Source organism: Chroicocephalus ridibundus, chromosome 19, assembly GCF_963924245.1.
Source record: "Chroicocephalus ridibundus chromosome 19, bChrRid1.1, whole genome shotgun sequence".
Classification (NCBI taxonomy): domain Eukaryota; kingdom Metazoa; phylum Chordata; class Aves; order Charadriiformes; family Laridae; genus Chroicocephalus; species Chroicocephalus ridibundus.
In genome coordinates, this window is record NC_086302.1 from 8723346 (window position 1) to 8748362 (window position 25017).

Here is a 25017-nt window from a genome sequence, read left to right on the forward strand (position 1 = left end):
GAGGGACCTGGACTAGCTAGAGAGGTGGGCCCGAGCAAACCTTATGAAGTTAAACAAGGCCAAGTGCAAGGTCCTACACTCGGGTCGGGACAACTCTCGTTATCCTATCTCGTAGAGGCTTGGGGATGATGTGATAGAGAGCAGCCCTACGGAAAAGGACTTGGGGGTCCTGGTGGATGAAAAGCTGGACATGAGCCGACAATGCGTGCTTGCAGCCCAGAAGGCCAAGCACATCCTGGGCTGCATCAAAAGAAGCGTGGGCAGCAGATCCAGAGAGTGATTCTCCTGCTCTGCTCTGGTGAGACCCCACCTGGAGTCCTGTGTCCAGCTCTGGAGCCCTCAGCACAAGAAGGACATGGACCTGTTGGAGCGGGGCCAGAGGAGGGCCATGAGGATGATCCGAGGGCTGGAGCCCCTCTGCTGTGAGGACAGGCTGAGAGAGCTGGGGGGGTTCAGCCTGGAGAAGAGAAGGCTCCGGGGAGACCTTAGAGCCCCTTCCAGTCCCTAAAGGGCCTCCAGGAAAGCTGGGGAGGGGCTGTTTGCAAGGGCATGGAGCAACAGGACGAGGGGCAATGGTTTAAACTAGAGCAGGGCAGGGTTAGATTAGCCATGAGGAAGAAGTTCTTTCCACTGAGGGTGGTGAGACACTGGCCCAGGTTGCCCAGAGAGGGGGTGGAGGCCCCATCCCTGGAGACATTCAAGGCCAGGCTGGATGAGGCTCTGAGCAACCTGATCTAGTTAACAGATGTCCCTGCTGACTGCAGGGGGTTGGACGAGATGGCCTTTAGAGGCCCCTTCCAACCCAACACAGTCTGTGATTCTATGATCACGTTAGTGCCTGAGACTAACCATGATGCTTCCCCTGCTCCACAAAAGCAGTATCTTTCCAGCAGCATTAATGGTTGCTTCAGTGTTGTCTTTTGCTTCTTATGAGTTTCCCAGAGCTGATGTCTCCTTCAGAGAAGCTTTAAGGGAGAAGAAACTAAAGAGCCTGAATCTTTGCTGTCCAGCCTCTTGCACATAGCTGTCTGTCTTGTCATATATTCTGGCACACATCTGTGAAAGGTTTCAGTCACGCTTGCAGAATAGAGGAGGAGGAAGTCTTAAATACTGGATGTGCTCTGGTCATTCTGACACATCTTGCCACAGCCCGAGTTGTTCACTGTCGTCTTGCAAAGGCATCCGGATGGGGAGCTGCTCCATGTGCTGGCCTTTGAAGAACTGGCCAGTAATACTGGACTAACCCAGTCATGGCTGGACACAGAGACTTTTCTTGCTCATATCTTGGCTGTGATGGGTCATCTCCTGCCTGGGGTTCCTCACCTACTTCTAGATATGTCAAAGAGGCCTTCCTGTGCTTGAGCCTCGAGGAAATGGAAGCAGCATTTCTCCTGGTGGGTAAGCAATGGTGTGTTTATGCCCTTATCACCCCAGGGCAAGTCCATTTTCAAAGGACGTGCAACCAGTTCTCTCCAGTGTCTTTGTGAAAATAGTGATTTTATAACTTGAAGAGCTAGCGGGATCCTGTTCTCTGTTAAACTGTCCCATATAGGCTTACCAGAGTGCTTAGTTACTTTGATAGCAATTTCAGGGTCCAGTGAAGATGAGGAAAAGCCTGGAGATGGGCCATTCGGGCAGTGGTTCCACTGCTTGCTTCAGTTTGGATACCACGAGTAGCTCTGATAATTCTTGCTTGTTGACAGGTCAGAGAAGGTTTGTGCTCCACTGCAGGGAGCATTAGAAACCTTCAAGGTGAGGATGATTCCGGCTGAGAGGCCGTCTCTGCTTGGATCCTAGCAGCTGATGTGACCCCCTGACTTCCCGTCTTCTGTGCTCATCTTTGTGGGATCGCAGTTCCTGCTTGTGTTCGAGGAGCTCTGACCTCCTGTGTGTTGTAAATTCAGGCCCTCAGCTGCAAACAGCAGCAAAGTTTAGGACTTTGACAAGCTGTGAGGATGACTTAAGGACTACCTAAAATCTGTGGAAGCTCCCGTTGTCTGTCTGATGTCCCACAAGGCCATTTCTTTGTGCAATTTTTATGTTTCCTCAGTTGAATTTGGACACCAGAAGAGCAGGTAGACAACTTTTCTCCCTGTAGCTGCTCGTGATTGGTGTGATTTTTTTTCATCCCCATGACCTGAAGTTGGCCCGTTTGAGGCTTATTCCTGACTTCTCTGTTAGAGCTTTATTCCTGACTTCTCTGGGAGAGCTGCTCTGCCCTACAGCACAAGGATCATCTGTCCTGTCCCTGAGTGCCTCTGCTTCTGTGTCGCTGCTTCGCTTGCCCTGTCTTCCAGCCACACGAAGGAAACGGAGACTAAACCCGGTGGGCAGGAGGACTGGTACAATGAAAGGTGCTGAAAGCGAAACATCTTGCTGCTCTGAGCCTGGGAATGTTGTCCAGAGGCCAAGGGAATGGCTAAAATGGGCAGAGGAAGAAAATGAGTCTCACAAGCCCAGGTGAGAAGTCTGAAGGCTAGAAATAAAACCTCTGCTGTCATGGGGGGTGGAATGGTACTCTGTGGGTGAGAACAGGAAACCAGTAGTACGTTTTCCACCAACTGTTGCCTGAGCAGTAGGGACCCGGCAGAATGTTTGTCTCCCCGAGCAGCAGGGCAGCTCACTGTGAAGGCAGAGCGCCTGGCTGCCAGCTGTCTCAGTGCAGATCCTGAAGCATTTAGGGCGCAGCACAGCAGGGAGACTTCACCCAGGGCTCAGTCAGGGTTTCAGTAGCACCAAGAGCTGTCATCTCCATCTGATACTGGGTACAACCCGTGGCGAGCAGCAAGGAGGTCGCTTATAGCGTGCTTTAAATGTTTTCAAGAGAAATGCAGGACTCTCAATACAATCAACCAGTCCTGACTTGGGAAGACAGAACCACTGGTTCAGTGGCCATTATCATGCTGTAAAGCTTATCTGTCTCCTGACAGCAGCAAGCTCGGTGAAAGCTGAAACGACGCATGGGAACATCTCTTGAACGACTTCCTCTCTGCCAGGAGACAGCACTGTGTGAATATTTCGGACAAGCTGGGGCGCTACAGAAAGAGCTCTGCTTTACGTGTTTGCTCTTCCCTTGTTATGCTTAGTCATCAGCCTGGGAGCACAGAAGCTTTGCATGACTTATGTGAATTGTTTGCTCATTGCTTCCTCTTGGGTTATGTACGGGGTTTCTTTTTTCTTGGGCAGAGGGGGAAGTATTCAATTCCATGAATAACCAGTCTCTAGTAAAAGGGCTTTTTCTGCCAAGCCTGTCTTTTGCAAAAGGCAGCTGTGTGGAACTGATAATAGCCCTCTGACTTGTGGCAGTTGCTAGCCAGCAGTTTTTACTCATTTGATATCGCTGGGCCCAACTGTTAGAGAGGTTTTCCGTTTTTCCATGTTATCTCTTAAAAACTCTCTCTCAGTTACTCAGTGTGCAGGACACAACTATGGTGTAGGCTTTACAGTTGCTTGCTGCTGAACAGAATCCTGGTCAAGACCGTCACTCACGCCTAGTTCAGCATTTGAATTTCTGCAAACCACGGGGTTCTTCACCTATATTTGTCCATGATGTTAATGGTGTGTTCAGCTCAGGCAAATGCACAACTGGAGAGGAAAAAAAAAAAAAAAGCAGTTGCATTGTTTCCTGGCTGACTGCCCGAGGCAGAAAGTGGCAGCTTCCTCTGATGCAAGTCAGATGACGCCCATCTACAAGAAGGGCCACAAGGAGGATCCAGGAAACTGCAGGCCTCTCAGTCTGACCTTGGTGCTGGGGAAAGTTATGGGGCAGATCATCTTGATTGCCATCACAAGGCACGTACAGGATAACCAGGCGATCCGGCACAGTCAGCATGGGCTTATGAAAGGCAGGTCCTGCTTGACTAACCTGATCTCCTTCTGTGACAAGGTGGCCCGCTTGGCGGATGAGGGAAAGGCTGGGTGTTGTTTACTTGGACTTTAGTAAAGCCTTCGACAGGGTTTCCCACAGCGTTCTCCTGGAGAAACTGTCTGCCCATGGCCTGGACGGGCGTACGCTTCACTGGGTGAAAAAACGGCTGGAGGCCGGGCCCGGAGAGTGGTGGTGAATGGAGTTCAATCCAGTTGGCGTCCCGTCACAAGTGGTGTTCCCCAGGGCTCGGAACTGGGGCCTGTTCTCTTTAATATCTTTATCAAAAACCTGGGCAAGGGGATCAAGGGCACCCTCAGCAAGTTCGCAGGTAACACCAAGTTGGTGGGAGCGTCGGTCTGCTGGAGGGTAGGACGGCTCTACAGAGGGATGTGGACAGGCTGGATGGATGGGCTGAGGCCAATGGTGTGAGGTTCAACAGGGCCAAGGGCCGGGTCCTGCACTTGGGTCACAACTACCCCGTGCAACCGCTATAGGCTTGGGACAGAGTGTATGGAGAGCTGCCCGGCAGAAAAGGACCTGGGGGTGTTGGTCAACAGCAGCTGAATATGAGCCAGCAGTGTGCCCAGGTGGCCCAGAAGGCCGACAGCATCCTGGCCTGTGTCAGGAACAGTGTGGCCAGCAGGACTGGGGCAGTGACCGTCCCCCTGTACTCAGCGCTGATGAGGCCCCACCTCGAGTGCTGTGTCCAGTTTTGGGCTCCTCACCACAAAAAAGACATTGAGGTGCTGGAGCGTGTCCAGAGAAGGGCAACGGAGCTGGTGAGGTGTCTGGAGCACAAGTCTGGTGAGGAGCGGCTGAGGGAGCTGGGGGTGTTCAGCCTGGAGAAGAGGAGGCTGAGGGGAGACCTTCTCGCTCTCTGCAGCTCCCTGAAAGGAGGGGGTAGCCAGGGGGAGTCGGTCTCTTCTCCCAAGCGATAGGACAGGAGGAAATGGCCTCAAGTTGTACCAGGGGAGGTTTAGGTTGGATATTAGGAAAAAATTCTTCGCTGAAAGGGTTATCAAACATTGGAACAGGCTGCCCAGAGAAGTGGTGGAGTCGCCACCCCTGGAGGTATTCAAAAGATGGGTAGATGTGGTGCTGAGGGACATGGCTTAGTGGTGGGCTTGGCAGTGCTGGGTCCCCTGCTCCTCATCACCCCTGTTAGAGCCTCAGCAGGGTAAGAAACAAAACCTCTCATGGGTCCTGGCTCTCCCACCACTCTGCTGGAGAGCGTTAAGAACACGTCTCATCTAGTGAGATGATGCTGGGTTAGCATTAGCACAGGGCTGGGTAGTGGATGGCAGGGAAGTACCTGTGAGCTCCAAAAGGAGCATGGACAGGATCATCAAGGCGCTGTACGTGATGCTGCAGTGCCATCAGGGCCCTCTGCTATTGACATTCCCTCTTTCTCGGCCTTCCTGATGCACAGCTCCTCTGGCCTTGGCAATGAGCTGGGTCCTGCTTCCTGGGATGAGCAGTTCTATCACTTGGGGCTTTACTTTCTTCTGCTGCGCGTGCTGTTGCGTTGGAGCATCTCTAAATGCTGCCCTGCTCTTACAGGGGACCCCCCGGAAGGTGGCACCTGCTGGGCAGGATCACCTCTGAACTTGAACTCCAAGAGGTGATGATGCTCACAGAGGACCCTCAGTCCAGGGAGTGTGTGTCTAGCCTGAGCCTAAGTCATCCCGGTGTCACGCCCTGGGTGGCTGATGTGGAAATGTCTGCTGTGGGGAAAGAATAGTCTTTCCTCAGCCCCTGCAGAGTGCTGGAGTGCTTGCTGTGGGGAAGCGAGGGCTGGTTTTGGGAAAGGGGATGTGCTGATTTCGATGAGCGTGTGAAATAAAGCAGCCGTTCTCAGGGCCCTGCCATGGCCTGCCCCTCCCCTTGCAGGCGGCGCGGGCAGATGCGCACCCGCCTGGGGAGAGCAGGAGGAAGTGAAAGTGTTCCACCCATTTACTGAGCTCGGTGCTTTGGCTGTGTTTGGGACGATGCAACCCTGATGTGTTTGCTGCCTTTTCTTCCTTCAACTGCTCTGTTGTTCCCAGAGGTATCCCAAACCTCGAGGGACTGCTACACGTGCTTCTGGGGAGCTACGAAGCAACAACTTCCTTCATCCGTCCCCTGAGGAAATCAAGGCTAAGCTACCAGGAGAGGACAGCAGGCTTCACCGGCCCTAAAGCAGAGCTGCTCAGCCCCTTGGCCCATAGTGAGCTGTCTTGAACGTGTCTCTGCCTCTCCTCACTCCCTTTTCCTTGCAGCTCTTCCCCATTCCTGAAGACGAGATGCTGCTTCCTCCTTGGCTCTGACTCACCATGGCCAAGTCCTGGCTCTTTGCTGGTGGAGCCCAGCGGCCTGAAGTCCCGCTCCTGGAAGCCTCTTTCAGGCAGAGCCAGTGAAGCTGACCACAGTTGCTCTCCGTGGCTGTGATCGTTGTAACTGTGTCCAGGGCTTGGACACCTGTGTGAGCCTGTTTATTTTTCCAGGCTTCCCATGGAGATTTGCCCGCTGGGTCCTCAGCTGCCCTTTCACAGCCACGCTCTGCAGCTTGGGGTATCAGCGTCCCCCTTGAGCCTGTCTCCCTGTGTCACTCACCGGGCATATCGGGGGCCCTGGGAGTCAGGGGCTGCTGGACCAGTGGTGCCCAGCAGCATCCCAGGAAGGTGTCAGTGAGCAGAGCTCTGGGGAGCTGCACTAGCGCTGGGTTTCTCTGTGCCAGCTCTGCTCGGTGTTAGGTTATCACGTGTCCCTGGGAGGAAACCTCAGCGAGGAGCAGGCAGCGTTTGGTATCTTACTCAACCACAATCAGCTTGTTACGTGCGAATAATGGACTGCTCAGCTGTCCGGTTTAGGCTACTGTGTGTTTCTCGTTCCTGAAGTGACTTTTTATTTTTAGACATATTTTTCTATGGCTGTTTTTCAAGCTAATTCCTTCTGTTCCCCTCCCATTTTCCCCAGGCAGGTAGCAGAGCACAGGTATGAAGGGGTGGCTGTGACCGCACTCTTCTGTTTTGAACTAGACCAGCACGTCAGCTGGGGAGACCCTCATTCTCTTCCTGCAGCTACAAACATAGGTCTCAGTTGTACCGAAATCCACACCCTGGCTTGCCAGGGATGCTCACCATGACCACCGTCACCCGTTCCCGGTGGAGAGGCCCTGGAGTCAGCCTTGCCACTGGGGTTTCGGACTGTCTAGGCACGTGACTGGTTCCTCAGGGACTGTTTGAGAATGGAGGAACAGATGCTTGGTGTCCAGAGACCTTTGCTGTTGGCTATTCAACTTACTCTGTGATTTCCAGGGCAATACACCTATTCAGCTCCTCCCTGGACCCTGCCTTAGAGCAGCAAAACAGCCCCAGAGGGACAAGCTCTGCAGCTCTGGGGGCTTCTCTGTACTGTATTGAGAGTTTCCTGACCTCCCAGGGTTAGTTTGGCCCTGCCCTTCAGGGGTTCTTGACATTGTTTGGTACAACAAAATACACTTTCTTCCCAGCTGTTGATAAAAAGGCTATTTCTCCCAGGCACTCTGTCCCATTCCCATTTCACAATGATAAAGCTGATGGCATCTGAACTTCTGCTGCTTGGGCTCTTTCACCCCCTTTAGCTTCATTCCTCTGGTTCCACGCAGGCTCGTGTGCCGCTGCCCTGCTGTAGATCTTGCAATGCCCCGTCAGCATGGGCTTGGCATCCCTATGCCTTCTGCAGTGGTGCTGAGCCTGCCTGGGACAGCCTGTCCTGCTGGGGAGCAAGATGCTGGCTGTCCAAAAGGGGATGGCACGTGGCAGTTCCTGCCTCTTTTCCCCCTTATCCTCAACATGCAACACCACGGCCACGGTCTGGCTGTGGACAGGGCAAACCATCCGCAGGACTAAGACCAGGTCATGGCTGACAGGTCAAGGGAAGCCATCCCTCCTGCCTGCTCTGGGAATAGTGGACGATGTTGAACCCGGAGTTCAAGAGGAGGGATGTGGGAGAGGAACCACCAAAGGGCAACCAAGATGGTGGTGGGGCTGGGCACACAACCCGTGAGGAGTGTTTGTGGGAGCTGGGCTGGTTTTGTCTAGTGAAGAGGAGAAGGACAACCTAACAGCGGCCTGCAACTGCTTGAAGGACGGTTTTGCAGCCAAATTCTTCTCAGCAATGACAGACGTGACAGTGAGGGCCAATGGCCACATCTACAGCTTGGGAGCTGCAGGCTGGGCATTAGGAAGACATCTCTGGGAGGGTGGTGCAGCCCTTTGCCAGATCGCCAGGGACGTGGAAGGTCTCCATCCTTGTAGGTTGTCAAGACCTTGACACATCTGATCTGCTCTAGTTAGTCCAGCTCCAAGCATCAGTTTGCCCTGAAGTCCTCTAGACATCCCTGCTGCTGTGGCACCCTGCCCGGCCCACTGAAATTGCCTGGCACGGGGGAATCTCGGTGCGCCAGCACTCTGTCCCTCAGATTGCTTCATTCCACACTGACTAACAGCTGACTTCTGCAGCTGGAGGCAAAGTAGCCTTTTTTTCTGCATTGTCTACTTAAAAATATCTTTATCCAGGTTTCTTTCCTACATTAAGTCCCATCCTGCTCCTGTTCTTAACCTGCAGCTTTGGTTTTATTTGTACGGGAAGTTAAAGGAAAATCGTTACAAAGATGAAGCTCATCAGGAGCAGCAGCTCCCAGAACTCCCATTCCCACCTTGGCAGCCTGTGGGGCCAGCAGCCCGGCACCGTGCTCGGCTGCTTTGGTGGAGGATGGGGCTCGTGTCTACAGGAGAGTGAGGCGGGTGCTGCTGCCTGTCCCGAAGGTGTGGGAGTTTGGTGCGGCCGCAGTGACACGCAGCCCAGACCCACTGACTCCCCTCTCCGCACGCTGAGCGCAGCCGGAGCATGGTGCACAGGACGTCTGCGCCGGGGCAAGCGGGGTCTGAAAGCCCAGAGGTGAGCGGGATGGAGGTGCCCCGTGTGTTTGTAAGGGGCGAGGGCTGTCTGGACGTAGCCCTTAGCTTTCTCTGGCACGATCAGCATCCGTCGTCTGTCACTGTGTCTGGCACCATCACTCTGTCTGGCCCAGCCGCAGAGGGGCAGGGCAGGCTGGTACATGGGAGCCGCGCGATGGGGACAGCCCGGGTAGGACAGGCTGGAGCATCAGTCCTGCCAGGACAGCACCATGGCAGAGCTGGGGGGGATCCATTGGGGAGGTCCACCCTCAGCACCGGTGGCACCACCAGGGCCAGGACTGGGGGACAGCAAGCCGCGATGGGGGCTGGGAAGTGGGTTGTCCCAGCGGCACGTTGCTCAGTCTGTGCAGGCTGGAGAGCTGCCGGCAGCGTCAGTCTAACGCCAGAGAGGGAACTTACCCCTGCCAGAAGCAGAAGTAAAAGGCAGGCAGAAGTGAAATCGGAGCCCACACAGTTCCCCTGTCTGCAGAGTGCCCCGGAGCACCCGGCAGCATGGCCATGGAGCCCCTCTCCTTCCAGGAGTACATCTGCTCCCTGGACCCCGCCACCCTGCCCCGCATCCTCAGGATTTGCTCCGGTGTCTACTTCCAAGGTGAGTGCCGGCCGCCCACTGCCTGCAAAGGGTGCCCACCTTCCCCCTTCTGTGCCACTGCAGCCCGGGCTGCCCTCTCCTGCCTTCAAGATGGCTGGTCCCCTGCCACCGAGGTGCTCATGTCCAGGGAGAGGCACAGGTCCTCGTGCCACTGTCAGGCGGTGGTGCCTAAGGCACAGCTGCTTGCAGAAAACATTCTCTTCTGCAGCCAGTGCCCACCCAGCCGAGTGCCCCAGTGCGTTCGGTCATGCTGCTAGGGAAGTGGTGGGGCACCAAAAACCATCCACGCTGGTCCTACCAGGCAGCAGATCGCCTGCTGGTGGTGGATCTGGCAGGGATGGTGCCACGGGCTGAGCGGCTGGAGGAAGGTGGGGTGGCATTGCCCCTGGCCCCGCTGTGAGGAGTCCAGCAAGGGTACGGAGAACAGCCTGGTCTGGGCTCTCTGCTTCCTCCTGGGCCACATCCCCAGGGACATCTTAGGTCAAGGAGAAGCCTTGAAACGGGGTCAGAAATTAGCAAATGCTTTTGCTGGATTCCTGGGGCTCCCAAAAATGCTGGGAAAGCACAGCAGGATCCTGGAAACACCAATGTGGCAATTACCATCGGGACTTGTAGGATTTGTAACATTTGTTTAGGTTACACTGACTTTTAATGAGTAGGAGAGCGGTTGGGTGGTCTCCCTCTGCTAGCTCAGTTAGGATGGATGTTTAGCTTTCCCAAAGGCTTCTGGTGGCCTCGATAACATCTTAATGTTGCTAAACGAGTGAAAATGCCGCTGTGACCACAGCAGCAGTCAATTTCTTTAGCAGTTGCTGGTAGTCGTGGTGAGGTAGCTGGTGCTTTCTGCTTCACGTAGCAAGGGGTCGCGAGTTCACCTCAGGGAGGGGAGAAGGTTTGGTAGCAGCTCAACGAATGCAGAGATTTAGGGGTAGGAGGGGTGTTGCTTGTGTTGGAGGGTATCGCGGTCATGTAGCCCGAGGAGCTCCAGCGCCAGGAAAGGCACATTTACCCCATCCCTTTGCAGCGGGATCGACCGCTGAATTTTTCCTGCTGCATTTCTCGTCTGGGTTGCATCGGATCAGCCTCCAGCCATTCCCGTTGTGCTCTTCTGTACTGCTCTTCTTTTCCGTTATGACCCCTGCACAGCTACCAGCACTGGAAGCTTTCCAGGACACAGGCTGTGCAAGCTTCTGCTTGTTACTGATTCCCTAGAAATAAGCATCAGCCCAACAAAGGCCCCTCAGACAGACAGCTCCCTGGTCGTGCCTTCCCTCGGCTGCTGGCGAACGGTGCTGGACCTCGCAGACCGACCAGAAGACACTGGGGATCAGTCGGTGTCGCACCTTGCAGTGTGCCCTCCTCAGCCGATGAATTTTCTTGAACACCTCTGGATTTCCTGCCGCTACTGACGGTCTTAGTACTTCTGGGATTTTGTTAGCAAAAAAATTTGGGTGGATCCCCAAGATGTTAGACGACTGCTGCTGGTCTCAGCCCCTTCTCGGGCCCCTCTCTCAGCCACACGCTCCCCACCTCCTCTGCGCTCTTCGTCCTGCTGTATGTTGCAAAACCGCTCCGGCTGGTGCTGCTGCAGAGGTGACGAGCGCTCGGGGGTCCTGCACAGGGCATCCGCAGGCATGTGTGTCTGTGTGTCTTGCCGGCCACAGGCCTTGCCAGCCACAGGCCAGCCATGCCACGTGTGCGTGGAGTTCCCTGGGTCTCTGCACCCAGGGTGTGAGACATCTCCGCAGCAGCGGGTCAGGGCAGCCTGGCGCTGCGTTTCCTCCCTCTTTAGCCCATGCCCTCGATGCTGTCGTGACAGGGCACGGGAGGGCTGGAAGAGGGGAACCGAGGCTTACGCAACATGCAATACTTTCTGAAACTTCCTAGCTTTCATACGCCTCTTCCTGTGGTTTATTTTTTCACATTTATTTCCATTGCGAGGTTTCCCCGCACCCAGCGGGACGACACTCTCCTGGACGGTCCCACCTGCACTCCACAGGCGGTCAGTGGTGTGGCAGTGCCTGCAGCACCGTCCGTCCCTCTGTGCTCGGGCATCAATACCGAGGGCGGGGACACCAGCCCGTCTCTGGTGGCATGTCCTGCCCTGGCTCCGTCTGTGCTGCCCAGACCTGCTGGCCTGGCTGTGTGTGCCGGGGCCCTAAACCAACATGTTGCCACCGTGGCCAAAGGCACCGGCTCACCCCGTTCACCGGGTGAATCTGTGCCAGCCCCACCTCTGCCCACCTCTGAGCCCGTGGACCAGCTCTGCCTGTCCCTGAACAGCTGCCCTCCTTCCCCAGGACCCTCCACCCCCATCCTATAGCCCCCTTCTGCCGTCCCAGCGGTTGGCGGTCCCCTTGGCCCCGCCGTAGGCACCGGGGCTCCCTCAGGGCTGTGCGCGCACCCATGAGTGCCAGGACACTCAGGCTTGGCTCATGTCCCAGCAGGACAAAGCCTGCGGCCAGGGCCAGGCCATGGGTCAGCCCTCTCCCTGCTGCCCTGGGGACCTCATCGCAGCTGGCCGGGCCGGGTGGACCCCACTATGTAACTGGCATTTGTTAATGGCACACGCCATGAGCACCTGTGATGGGAAGCACTAAATCACCGAGGGTGGCAGGTGGCTAGGGATCATCCAGACCAACCCCCAGCTCAAGCAGGGTCAGCAGGAGCTGGTTGCTCCGGACTTAGTCCAGCTGGGTTTTGAATATCTCCAATGATGGAGACTCCGCAACCTCTCTGGGCAACCTGTCCCAGTGCTTGACCACCATCACAGCAAAAAAAAATGTTTTCTTGCATTCAGAGGAAGTTTCGCGTGTTCCAGCTTGTGCCCATTGCCTCTGGTCCTGGCACTGGGCACCACTGAGAAGAACCTGGCTTTGCGTCCTCCCTTCAGATATTTATGTGCATTGATGAGATTCCCCCTTGAGCCTTGTCTTCTCCAGGCTGAACAGTCCCAGTTCTCTTGGCCTTTCCTCATGGGAGAGATCCTTCAGTCCTTTCATCATCCTTGTGGCCCTTTGTTGGACTCTCTCCAGGCTGTCTATGTTTCTCTCGTACTGGGGAGCTCACTGGACACAGCGCTCCAGGGGTGGCTTCACAAGTGCTGAGCAGAGGGGAAGGATCACCTCCCTCGACCTGCTGGCCATACTTTGCCTAATGCAGCCCAGGACACCATTCGCTGCCTTTGCAGCAAGGGCGTGTTGCTGGCTCATGTTCAACCTGGTGTCCACCAGGACACCCAGGTCCTTTTCTCCCAAGCTGCTTTCCAGCCAGGTGGCTCCCAGCATCTGCTGGTGCCGGGGGCTGTTCCTTCCCAGGGGCAGGACTTTGCACTTCTCCTTGTTGAACTGCATGAGTTTCCTGTCAGCCCGTTCCTCCAGCCTGTGGAGGTCCCTCTGGCTGGCGTCATGACCCTCTGGACTATCAGCCTCTCCTCCCAGTTTGGTGTCATCTGCAGACTTGCTGTCGGTGCGCTCTGTCCCATCATCCAGATCACTCACGAAGAAGTTAAGCAGGATTGGGCCCAGTATGGATCCCTGGGGCACACCGCTAGTGACTGGCCTCCACCTAGACTTGGGACCACTTATCACCACCTTCTGGGCCCTGCTGTTCAGCCATGTTTCAGTCCACCTCGTTACCTTCAGTCTGCTCATCCAGCCCATTCTTCATCCGCTTCTCTACGAGGATGTGATGGGAGATAGTGCCAAAAGCCTTACTGAAGTCAAGGTACCAATATTCACTGCTCTCCCCTCATCCATCGAGACAGTCACATCATTGTAGAAGGTGATCAGGTTGGATAAAGCATGATTTCTCCATGCTGACTAATGCCAGTCACCTTTTCATCCTTCATGTATCTGGTAATGGTTTAGCAGAATTATCTGCTTCATCACCTTCCCAGGGTTTGAAGGGCACATGACTGGCCTGTAGGTCCCTTCCTTGCCTCTCTTGAGTGACATTTGCTTTTTTCCCAGTCTTCAGGAACCTCTCTCGATTGCCCGTGACCTCTCAAAGATAATAGAGAGTGGCCTCACAAAGTCAGCACATCCTGACAGGCCCCACGGGCTTATGTATGTCTGTTTCGTGCTCCCTTACCTGGTCCTCTTCCACCAAGGGTAGGTCTTTCTTGCTCCAGAATTTCCCCCGGGTCTCAGGGCGATTCCTTGAAGGCTCGTCATACCTGTAAAGACTGAGGCCAAGAAGGCATTGAGAGTATCTGCCTTCACTGTGCCCTTTGTCACAGGTCCCCTGCCCCATTCAGCCGCAGACCTGCGTTTTCCCGTCTCTTCCTTTTGCTCTTGGTGTCCTTGTAGAAGCCTTTCTTGTTGCTCTTCACATCCCTCAGCAGATTCAGCTCCAGGCTGGCTTTGGCTTTCCTAACCCCATCCCTGCATGCTAGACCACGTGTCTCTGTGCTCCTCCTGGGCCACCTGTCCTGCTGCCACCACTCACACACCTCCTTTGTATGTTTGAGTTCAGTCAGGAGCTCCCGAGTGTTTGACAGGAGCCCCAACCACCTGAAGGTGTTCTGAGGGAGCAGTAAAGGCTTACAGAGGGTGGTGAGACACTGGAACAGGTTGCCCAGAGAAGCATGAATGCCCTGTCGTTGGAAGTGTTCAAGGTCAGGTTGGGCAGGGCTCTGAGCAACCCGATCAAGTGAAAGATGTCCAGGGGGACATGTCCATGGAAGGGGATTTGGACCAGATGATCTGTGAAGCTCCTTTCCAAGCCAAACCACTCTATGATTCTATGAAATGCTGGTAGAGGCATTTTCTTTGAGGAACTCTCCTTCCTCACCCTGCAGGGTCCGTGTACGAGATTTCGGGCAACGAATGCTGTTTGTCAACGGGCGACCTGCTGAAAGTCATGGCCGTGGCACTGCAGAAGGTCATTTGTGAGGACACGGTGACAGGGCGGACAAAAGAGCTGCCGCCAACGTTTAAGGGTGAGCAGGGCTGCCCCGTCCCAGCCTGAACCTGGTGGGTATCCTCCTACGGGGGGAGACCATTGAAGCCCCCGTGGGCTCAGCCTCCTTGTCCCACAGGTTTTTTCCAGCCTGCCCCAGCCCCAGGGTCGAACCCGACACTGCGGACACCGTTCCTGGGTGGCGGGCAGTGGGGCCTGACGCTGCACCAGGCGCTGGGGCGGTGCAACGGGCAGCCGCAGCCCCTGCTGTGCCCTGCCATCGGCCCCCACACCCTGCTCCTGCACCCCGTCTACGAGGTGCAGGCCGCCATGCACCGTGAGTCCGGACGGGGCTGGGGGGCTGAGGTGGGAGCCCGGGGGGTTGGGGTAAGGTGCTGGGGAGTCAGGGATGCTGTAGGGTCGGGGTGCTGAGGTGCTGGGGGAGCGAGGCTGTGGGGTCATGGGGGGGATGCTGTGGGGTTGGGATGGGGGTGACAAGGTCGGGGGCCTACACCGGCTTGGTGCTGGGACCCCCACGCACAGGGTGTGGGTGGCTGCAGGTGGGGGGGGTCATGAGGTGGGGTCATCCCCCACATGGGGCCAGGGAGAGGCCGAGCACAGGGTCAGGGCGGCTCTGCCCCTGCAGTGCGTCGGGACGTGGTGAAGATCCCCTCCACGCTGGAGGTGGACGTGGAGGACGTCACGGAGGAGGCGCAGCACGTCCACTTCGCCCGGCCGCTGCTGCTGAGCGAGGTGCTGAGGATGGAGGAGGCGCTGCCGGCCCAGGCTGAGATCCTGGAGGGTCCGGGCGGCCCCGCCATCTTTGAGAGCGCCTGGGTTTCGCGGCTGCAGCGGGGGCAGCGGCTGCATCTCCACGGCCGTTCTCCTGCCTGGCGGGTCCTGGCCTCGGCCCCCAGCAGTGGCCGCCATTTCCTCCTCTCCAGTGCCTACCAGGGCCGGTTCCGCCGGCGGCCCCGGCAGTTCACAGGGGTGCAAGAGCTGGCGGCCGGCCTGCGTCCCGGCCAGCGGCTGCACGTGGTGGTGACGCAGGACTGCGAGGGCCGGGGGGATGATGTGCCTCCGCTCGGCGTGGGCGACCGGCTGGAGGCCCAGAGGCTGCAGGGGAGTGGCCCTGGCACCCGGCTGCTCTGCCACCGCCACGGCGGGGAGGAGGAGGATGGCGAAGAGCTGCTGCTGCCGCTGGACCTGGGGGGTGGCTTCGTGGAGGAGATGTGTGACGGCAAGAAGTACGGGCTGGCGGAGCTGCTGGATCAGCAGCCGCTGCCCTGCGAGGTCCGGGTGGTGGCCGCCGACCCGGGTCTGGAGCGGGACGCGCTGGGCGCCCTGCCCGCCCTGCGGCTGGAGGCCCGCCTGGACCAGCCCTTCCTGGTCGGCAGCTTCTGCCAGGAGCCGGAGGAGGGCTTCGAGATCCCGCCGCGGTGGCTGGACTTCTCCCTCCTGCTGAGCGAGGGGTCCGTCCGCTCCCCGGCCCCCTGCACCCTCCGATGTCGGGTGGAGGAGCTGACTGAGGCCTTCTACTACCGGCTGCTGGCCCAGCTGCCCGGCAGCGCAGCCCCGCCACCCCCACGGCCCCCCAAGCGGACACAGCAGGGGATGAGCCCTGGGAGATGTCACCCTACAGCCCCCAGATCCCTGACGGCAGGCGCCTGCCTGGCTCCTCCACTGCCACCGCTCCCAGCCCTGCCCCAGCCGAGCACCTCCAAACAGTATGGCCGGCGGAGAGCCCCCAGGGATGCAGGTGAGACCCCCAGCACCTCACGGGCCCCAGCCCCTCCGCGGGGCTCAGCCTGGAGATGCACTGCCATGGGGGGAGGACGGGGCCCCCCCAGCAGCATCGGCAGGCCGTGCTGCCGGCCACCACCTCGCCGGGGCTGTCCTCATGGGGACCTGGGGCGGGGACGCCTGCACCCCTGCCAGCCGGGCCCCCGTGGGGGCTGCACCTCCCCACCCCCTCGTCCCGGGTGCAGGGGGGGACCCACAGGTGATCACCCCACCCCTGTGTCCCACACGTTGGGGGTACCCACAGGGTCTGCCCCATTCCCTTGTCCCACACATGTGGGGTAACCCATGGGGAGCTGCCCCATCCCCTTGTCCCACACGGGGACCATGGCATGAGGGCACGCAAGGCTTGACCTCAGTGGGGATGTCACGGTGAACACCGCCAACAAGCCCTTTTCCTCCATCTGCTAGCGAAGGGGGCGCCTTCCCTCCCCACAGATCGCAGGGGACCCGTGGCCACAGAGGCTGGTGTCTGCGGTGACAGAGCAGCTGCCACCACACCGCAAGAGGCCCTTCTCCCCCCACCCCGGTCCCTGCCGTGTCGGTGGGGAGGGCAGGTCGGGGCCTCCCCCGCCGGGATTCTGCGCGGTCCGTGGGGTGCACGTCCACAGGCTGTGCTCTCCCTTCCCTTCTAGGCACAGACAGCGACAACGGTGAACACGATTACGAAACTGTGGATGATGACATTCAAAAGACAATTCGCAAAATGCAGGCAGTTTTTCCCTTCTAGTCCTCTGGTTTCTGGAAGCCACCCAGCCTCCAACTACTCTGAGACCTCACGTGACATCGGTTCCTTGCAGAGGCTAAATACAGCCCAAGGGATCCACAGCACAACCTCCAACTGCACAACTCCTGCAGAAAGGTGCCCACTTTCCTCGAAGGCAAGCCGCCCACACCCCCTCGGGACAGCCCCAGGCACAGAATAAAGCCCCCTGTTGAGCTGTGGGCTGCGTCCTCAGCTGTCACCTGTGGGACTCTGACAGCACCGGACCAGCACACAGCTGGGCGGCCACCGAGATGCCACTGAGATGCCAGGTCCTGAGCTACAGATCTCTGCTCCACTGCATTACCACGGTGGCTGGGCTGGGATTACGGACGCTTCCAGATGGAGATGCTTTGGGGCCAGTGCATCCAGACAGTGTTTGGCACGTGGGGTGGGATGGGGTCAGGAGGAGACACGACAAGGTACTTCACACAGTGCAAGCGATGCCCCAGCTGGGGCTCAAACGGCTGAGTGACACACCTGAGCACATCAGAAGCCCACCTTCATAAGGCATTTTTCTCAAGTACAGCCAAACTCGCCTCCCACTCTGGCCTAATTTCTCACCAAGGCTGCAGAAACTGTGTAAAAATATTGTGGCTTTAGATTTTGCTGGCTTTCTCATCCATTTTTAAATGCACTTGCAACTGGAAGTAATGTTTGTCCTAGGCCCCCACGACCCCCTCTTGCTTGTGAGCGTGCTTGTCGCACTCCTGCAGATTCTTAGCACCTACGAAGGTCCCTGCTGCACTCATTGCACTGGATGCAAAAAAAAGACCTGGAAACCAAATAAGGTCCAAAGTTCAGGTCTTAATTTCCTGGAAGTTTGGCAAAGCCCCGGGAAAGCAGCCGAGACAAAGACCTCATAGTCCTGATGCGCATTAAGGGAAAAGAGCTGACGAGGGGAGAGCTTTTCACTCCTGCATCACGCAACTGCACTCCTTTCACATCAGAGCAGGAAAATAAATGTCATTTAAGATCAAATTGTTGTCCCTTTTTTCCCCCCTCTCCCAGTGAAGAGTAGCTTTGGGTTGAGTTTTCAGTTCACGCCGTTCCTCACTCAGTGCCTAGGGCAGAGTCCCGAAGCTGCAGAGAGGATCTCATTCATTCAAGCTTGGCTCGAGTCCTAGCTTGGGTTTGGGCTGGTTTCCTCCTCTGGCTCTGCCCTGGGATTTATGCTCCTGAGATCAGCACTGTGGGAGAGACACTGACCATTGCTGTTGAGGTCCTTTCATGGAATAGTCACTCAAGGAGGGAGAACCCAGCTCTCACCTGCAAACACGCGCTAGCCGTTCATTAACGGCACCTAAATCATAGGATCAGATCACAGGATGGTTTGGGTTGAAAGAGACCTTTAAAGATCATCTGCTCCAATTCCTCCCACCAGCCCAGGTTGCTCGAAGCCCTGTCCAACCTGGCCTTGAACATCTCCAAGAACGGGGCAGCCACAGCTTCTCTGGGCAACCTGGGCCAGGGTCTCATCACCCTCATCGTAAGACATTTCTTCCTTATGTCCAACCTAAATCTACCTTCTTTCAGTTTAAAACCGTTCCACCTTGTCCTGTCATTACAGGCCCTGGTAAAACGTCCCTCTCTATCTTCCATATAGGCCCCCTTTAGGTAGTAGAAGGGGCTCCAAGGTCTCCCCCGAGTTTTCTCCAGGCTGAACACCCCAACTCTCTCAGTCTTTCTTCACGGCTTCATACGATGTACAAAGATTCAGCCAAGAGACACACCGGGGTGGCAGGGGCCAACAGGTGTTTAAGTCTCTGCAGAATCCAATTTTTCCTCCTCTTGGGGGAAAAAACTAATCCCTGGACCATGGCTGGGGAGAAGATGGGCTCCAGGGAGGAGGAGAAGAGGAGCAGAGCAGAGCATAGAGGAAACCAGAACAACCGAAAACGCCCAAGTGTTTTTCCTTCTCTCCTTTATTTGAGACAAAAGCATTCAGAGTTGGGATTTCACTGTTATTTCACAGTTTTAAATGCAAACTTTTTGTGAAGCAGCCAACACCTCTGTCCCCTAAGCCCTATTCCAAATCATCCCACTGGCCAGACAGCAGCCAACGCTCCTGGATGCTTTGAAGATCAAACACCAAATGGAGACTAGGCAGACTTAAACTCCCTCCCCAGGCGATGAGTTTTTCCTCTCCAGTCACATCGCAAGAGCTTTGTCTAGTCACACAACTACTCTCTTTACTGCAAGCAATTCCATTCATCCTCACTTCCAAAAATCATCAGGGATTTTCTTCCTAACCTGCACGCCCCCTGCAAAAGGGGAATGACGGTATTTTCGGCTGCTACATCTGCTGGGCTCCAGAGCCTGGAAGTTCACCTCTTCCACACCTACAGCACAACTGAGGCCCAGCAGCACACCGTGGGCTACGGCTGCGCCACTCTCGGAACCGGAGCAGGACATCTGGGTTTTGCCCCAGCACTAACGCCGGAAGGAGACGCCCTGGGCCCACCAGCCAGCCCCACAGACGTGCACACAGGGGAGAACCGCTTCTTCAAAACCAGGTCCTTTCACCAGTCCCGGGTAACAAAACCCCCACAACTTGCAGCTCCCACAGCACCGGAGTCAACCAGCCCCGGCTGCACATGCTGTTTTTCCAGCAGGCCCCTGGGCACTCACAGGCAGCAGTCAAGGGACAGGTCAGTGCAGCAAACCAGGCTGCCATCTGGCAGCAGCAAGCGCATTTCGGTGTCTCAGCATTCAGCTTGAAAGATCCCGGGTCCTGCTTTTTGGCAAGCCCTTCACCACGAGAGCTGTGGTTCCTCCTGGGAGAACAACTACATGCCTCGTGGGGTCAGGGCAAAAAATGCTCCTGAAAATCTGTGAACCGCTGAACTGCTCCCATTAACAAACGCAAAACAGTTCCCAGAAGGTAGTTTTCAGCTTCACATTTTATACAACAGGAAGCATATCATGACTAAGAGGACAGAAATAGGCTGAAGCAGTTGCCCGCGGCACGCTGCCTCCCCAAACAAGGCAGGATTGTGCAGAGAAACAGCAGATGCAAATCTGGTAACTCCACCCTGAGACACCGCCAACATCAACCCTGCTGTTTCCCAACCTACTGTCTTTTCTGTTATTCTTTAAAAATAGTTTAAAGAAGAAAAACTTGTTCCACGCAATGTAATTCATTTGCACTTCAGCTGAAGTACTTTAGGTGGCAGGAGTGATCCTGGCTGTATTTGTAACATTGATACAACACGTAGATTTCTTCGGTAGTACAATTATTTACTTTCTTAGTGTCCAGGCATTCACTTCAGTTTGACCTTTTAAAGCAATTTACTTCAAAAGCTAAGGGAAAAAAATAACTATAGGTAAAGAAATTCTGAAAGCAGGGGCTCTGTTTTTACCCCCACGGCTACATTCCGTCCAAGCAGATGATATTCTTTTTTAGGGAACAAAAGCCTCTAGAGCCACACGCATATGCCAGACTACCCATGTTAAAATTTTATTGGAAACATTCAAAAGCTCTAGTAACAAGATCACCGCGCAGTACAAATATAGATTTAAATGCAAAAACTAAACCACTTAAAAATATATTCATGATTACTGTACATTAGTGGAATACTACTCTTGGCTACCCACTTTGTGAATGAAAGAGAATGAAAGCTGAGTTAGGAGAAACAGCTCTAGAAACTAAAGACAATCTGCCCAGGGCAAGATTCGAAAGAGGTGGTTCTTTCTAACACCGGCGTCCTCTAAGGAAACAGAAACCAACTGAAAGCTTGGAGGATTTCGGTTTTCCCATGTCTGCTTATGCTTTCAGTCACATGGTCACAGCATATAATCAAGTCCAGTTCACAGAATCTATACGTTCTGCTTGTCCTTGAATTCCAAGGAGGCACTCACAGAGTAACTGGGACTTCCACAGGCTAGAAAGAGCAAAGATCACCTTCCACGTCACAAAGCTCGGCAGGATAACTTGATACAGGGACAAGCATTTGCTTACAGCTAAATCCAGCTGGAAGTAACTTCACTCAGCATCTGTTGACTTGTAGTGATCATCATCCACAGTGGAGTAGATGTGTCCCTCGCTGCTAAGGAATTCAACTGCTTGCCTTTGAAGAAAAAGAAAAAAAAGCAATTGTTCACTAGTTCACATTAACACCTTTCTCTCAGGGATTTCCCATTTACAGACTCCACCCGGTGGCTCCCTCCTGTGAGCAGTTCTACCACTCAGGAGGTACAGAAAATTCCTCCAAAACTGGGGCAACGTGCTCCCCCAGCAGCTCTTAGACCCCGCCTGCCACAGAGGGGAAGGCACCGCTCTCGGTACTTGGCAGGTAACAGCGGTACCTGGCTGGGCTTCAAAGGGGACAGAACACAAAGACAACAGACGTTAATTACTGCCTTTGGGCTTCACTCTTTCTCTAAGTCTCAGGGAGGGGGAAGCTATATGAGATAGTAAAGGAGAAGAGAAACAGTCTATTCCCAAGTGCTGATCGTGTGCAGAGAGCAAGGTGGTCCTCGAACAGGAGAAAGTCCTGCTGAGGCACTGCAGTACTCCCAGGCACCTACTACTTTGCTACTGAACTGTTCAACAGCTTGTTTCAGAAATAGGGCGCGAAGCATTTTATCACATCAACTGATAATGGCTCATTTTGGGCTGCTGGAAGATTTCAAACGCTCTAGCTCACTACTGCATCCTACTGGGAACATCTGAAATTACTAGCGCTGTTGAACAAGCCAGGACCTGGGGCCTGCCCACTATTTTCCCCTCTGCCTCCTTTTATCAGACACCAGGAAGGACTGCCTGGATTTCCAGAATATCCTTCGTTTCTACACACTTACTTGATTGTTGACATGCTCATATTGTGGAGCTGAACTTTCAACTCTTGAAGACTCATACCTTCTGGGACATGGCAGTTTTTAATCAAGTTCAGCACCTGGAAAAGCAAGAACCACCATTAGCACACAGATAAGCTTCTCTGTCGTAAACGACACCAAGGCTGAGGAACTATCAGTCTTCAAAGAGCAACTGAGCTTGCGTTTCTTTGTCCTACGTCACGCCACAGCAGCCTCCACGGCAGCTGCTGTGTTCCCGGAGAAGCTGCTTGCACGCACCTGACTCTGATGCACTGTGAGTCCGTTCACTGGCAGGCTGCCACCACCTCCATAGCCCCCCATGTCACCAATCCCAGCAGAGGAAAACGACTGAGGCGCTCTTGATGCTGACTACAATTACGAGAGTAAAATTGCTGTAGTTACACAGGCTGCCACAAGCCCACGGCATTAAAGACTCAGTGTTATTCCACAGAAACAATGATTAAAAACAGATTCCCAAAAGAAACCACTGGAAACGGACTGCAACACACTCTCCAACACAGCCAGGACTCCTGTTAGACCTTCACTGTAGCCCTTCAAGCTTTCCAGCCCCACAACTCGTGTACGATCTCCCAAAGTCCCTCTCTTTGGGAGATAACCAGTAACCCAGTAAGGGCCAAGATGGAACCAGGATCTTCAAGTACATACCGTAAGATTTTTTCTGAGGATCATATGCGCGTTGACAATCTCTAGTATGTGTGTGGTGAACTCATTCATATTTTCCAGAGGCATGATCTTAAATGCCACCAAGCTTTTCTTATTCTTTCAGAGGAAAAAAAAAAAAAAAAAAAGAAGAAAAGAAAAAAAAAAATTAACATCACAGCAACAGGAACACGCATAACAGCCAGCCCCACCATTCTCTCTAGGAAGAGGGACAGTGGCAGGTAGGGAGCTTGTCTGCATGTAACAAGTCCACAGTTTTCTGACTTACATTTTCATATGTGATTTTGCAAGACAACACAGACAGGGTAACTTCTGTTAATCAATTGCACTTTTCTTTAATGCCTGCACCATTATTTGAATGTTTATTCATGTATTTAGTTATAATATTTAGTTATGAGGCAACCACATCACATAATATGCTACAAGAAGCATCCCCATTAACTAGAACCTGGTCTAAGCTCTACAGTACAAACACCCAAGAACCTGGCGGCCAGTACTCTGTTCTGCTGAAAACAACATGTTATTGAAAACAATTCTGTGATTCTATAAAGACCACAATCAAGTGGATGTTCTAAAAGGAACCCACTAACACTGTGCCAGATCACCAATCCTTCACTCTGCTGCTCCAGCCTTGTGACTTGGAGTCAGACACGTGTAACATGATCTTACCTGGAAAGAACGAAGATGACCAGCTACTTTCACGTAAGTTCCTGGAGGTACCACAACATTCTCACTACCTGCCTCCTAACAGAGAGGAAAAGGAGAAAGGAAGGTTTTGCTGATTCGTGTTTCCATTTCTCAACTATCACAATAAATGACTTAGGAAAAGAGGCTTATCGCAAGCAAACACAAATGGCATGCATTCCTACACCCAGTAAGAGCAGTCACATAAACATAATTATAAGTGAAAAATCAAGAAAAAATATTTGCTTGTTGAACTTGACAGCAAAGCCATCTGTCTGCTCTGCTCTCTCTATACACCTCTCAGGAATTTTCACAGAGCAACAAAAGGAAAGAACCCTCAAATAATAAAAAAAGCAAGTATACAACTACATAACTTGCCTAGAGGAACAGAAGCAGGCCAGAACCTTTTTTGAAGTTATGCAAAACTTGCAGCTAAGCCAACTGAATGTCTGCCTAATTACTCTCCCAAAGTTGTTCAACTGAACTCAGCTGTTCAACCTCAAATACACGTCACAATAACACGGGCCAGCTTTAAAGGCTGCTATACCAGCAGTGACAGTTATTAGCACTTCAGGAGGCATGCATCAGAGAATGAGACAACAGTCATCAGTATATGTCTTTGTCTCAATCACCGAGCCACACAGAAAAGTCTCTGTTCACTCCCTCTCCTTGTGTTTCCACACAAAGGTCCTGAGCACGCACCTCTCAGTTCAGCTCTGAAGTAACAGTTGAGCTTCAGCAGCTGCACTCTGAACAACTATTCAAAGTGATTCAATGTAGAACCACACACGAATGACAGAACAGAAGAGCCACGTACAGCACCAGTAATCTCTGCTACAGCAGCATCCCCCTTGGCTTTCAGGGGCACGTTACTCTTAAGAGCTTTCAGAACAACCACACCTTTTTGATATAGGTTTTCTCTCTTCACCACTCCCAAAGCTTATAAAGAAACGCGCTCATAAGGAATCTGGTGCTTACGTCAGTATCAACCCACTGCCTGACATCCATCGGGGCTGCTGTCATGTCGTCCACTTTGTAAAGGATGTTTGTCGGTGCTTTCTCCGCGTGCCGGACGATGCCCATGATGGTGACCTGCGGGGGAAGAGGGGCGGTTCACCCGGGAAGGCGCCGGGAAACGCGCCCGCTCCCCCCGCTCGCCGCACTCCCCCCACGCCCACCTGGGAGATCTCCACGTCGCGGATCCGGAACGTCTCGTCAACCTGCTCGGCTGCCAGCAGCTGTGACACGGTGCAGGGCACGATGTTCTGGGAGCGGATCCTCTGCAAGAGGCGGCGGGGCCGTCGTCAGCGCCGCTGGGGCCGCCCGCCCCGCTCCCCCCGCCGAGGCCCCGCTCCCGGCCTACCTGCTTCTTCTCCGCCTGGGTGCCCGTGGGGGAGCCGAACCCGCCCGGCGACTGCGTGTAGCCGCCCGCAGGCCCCGAGATGCTCGTGGTGCCGTATCCGCCGTCGAAGGCGCCTGAAGGCGGGGAGAGAGAGAGAGAGACCATGAGGCGCTGGCGGTGACGCGCCCTCCGTTCCTGCCGCCGCCGCCGCCGCCGCCATCACAGGGCGCGGCGGCGGCGACCTCGGGCCCCTCCGGCCCCCCCGTCTCCGGGCGCCCCACACCGAGCCCTCCCCGGCCCGGCCCGGCCCGGCCCAGCCCCGGCAGCCGCGGCCGCACCGTGCCCGCTCCACATGGCGGCTGCCGAACGTCGGGCGCCCGCCGGCCCGCGCGCACCGCCCCTCCTCGCGCCGCTGCCTCCTGCCCAATTCGTGGACGCCGCTCCGCCGGCCGACAGCCAATCACGGCCCTCCGTCTTCCGGCTCCCGCCAATGGGGGAAAGTCCCAGGGAAGCGTCCGGCGCCATTTTGAGTGCGGCGGCGCTGAGGTGAGGGGGGCGGTGAGGGGGGCGGTGAGGGGGGCGGGCCGGGAGGCGGGCCGAGCCGCCCAGCCCAGCCCAGCCCAGCCC

The 25017-nt window shown here is 55.1% G+C and overlaps 2 protein-coding genes across 3 annotated transcripts; one reads left to right on the forward strand and one right to left on the reverse strand.

Annotated features, from left to right (window-relative positions):
- Nucleotides 1–81: 81 nt before the first annotated feature.
- Nucleotides 82–17810, forward strand: THEMIS2 (thymocyte selection associated family member 2). 2 transcript variants are annotated; one of them, XM_063355856.1, is made up of 5 exons: nucleotides 82–298; nucleotides 14202–14342; nucleotides 14442–14639; nucleotides 14949–16061; nucleotides 16738–17810. In XM_063355856.1, exons 1-5 carry the CDS (start codon nucleotides 202–204, stop codon nucleotides 16830–16832), a joined length of 1644 nt encoding a protein of 547 aa, XP_063211926.1. In that variant the 5' UTR covers nucleotides 82–201; the 3' UTR covers nucleotides 16833–17810. The 2 variants fall into 2 exon arrangements, with proteins under 2 accessions (XP_063211926.1, XP_063211925.1); XM_063355855.1 differs by lacking the exon at nucleotides 82–298 and adding an exon at nucleotides 9203–9400.
- Nucleotides 17811–20301: 2491 nt separating this feature from the next.
- RPA2 (replication protein A2) lies at nucleotides 20302–24928 on the reverse strand. The gene is made up of 9 exons (XM_063356165.1): nucleotides 24729–24928; nucleotides 24412–24524; nucleotides 24227–24328; nucleotides 24027–24140; nucleotides 23034–23108; nucleotides 22350–22463; nucleotides 21942–22052; nucleotides 21669–21763; nucleotides 20302–20935 (listed from the first exon to the last, which is right to left on the reverse strand). The coding sequence occupies exons 1-9, from the start codon at nucleotides 24913–24915 to the stop codon at nucleotides 20851–20853; spliced, it is 996 nt and encodes a 331-aa protein (XP_063212235.1). The 5' UTR covers nucleotides 24916–24928; the 3' UTR covers nucleotides 20302–20850.
- Between the last annotated feature and the right edge of the window lie 89 nt (nucleotides 24929–25017).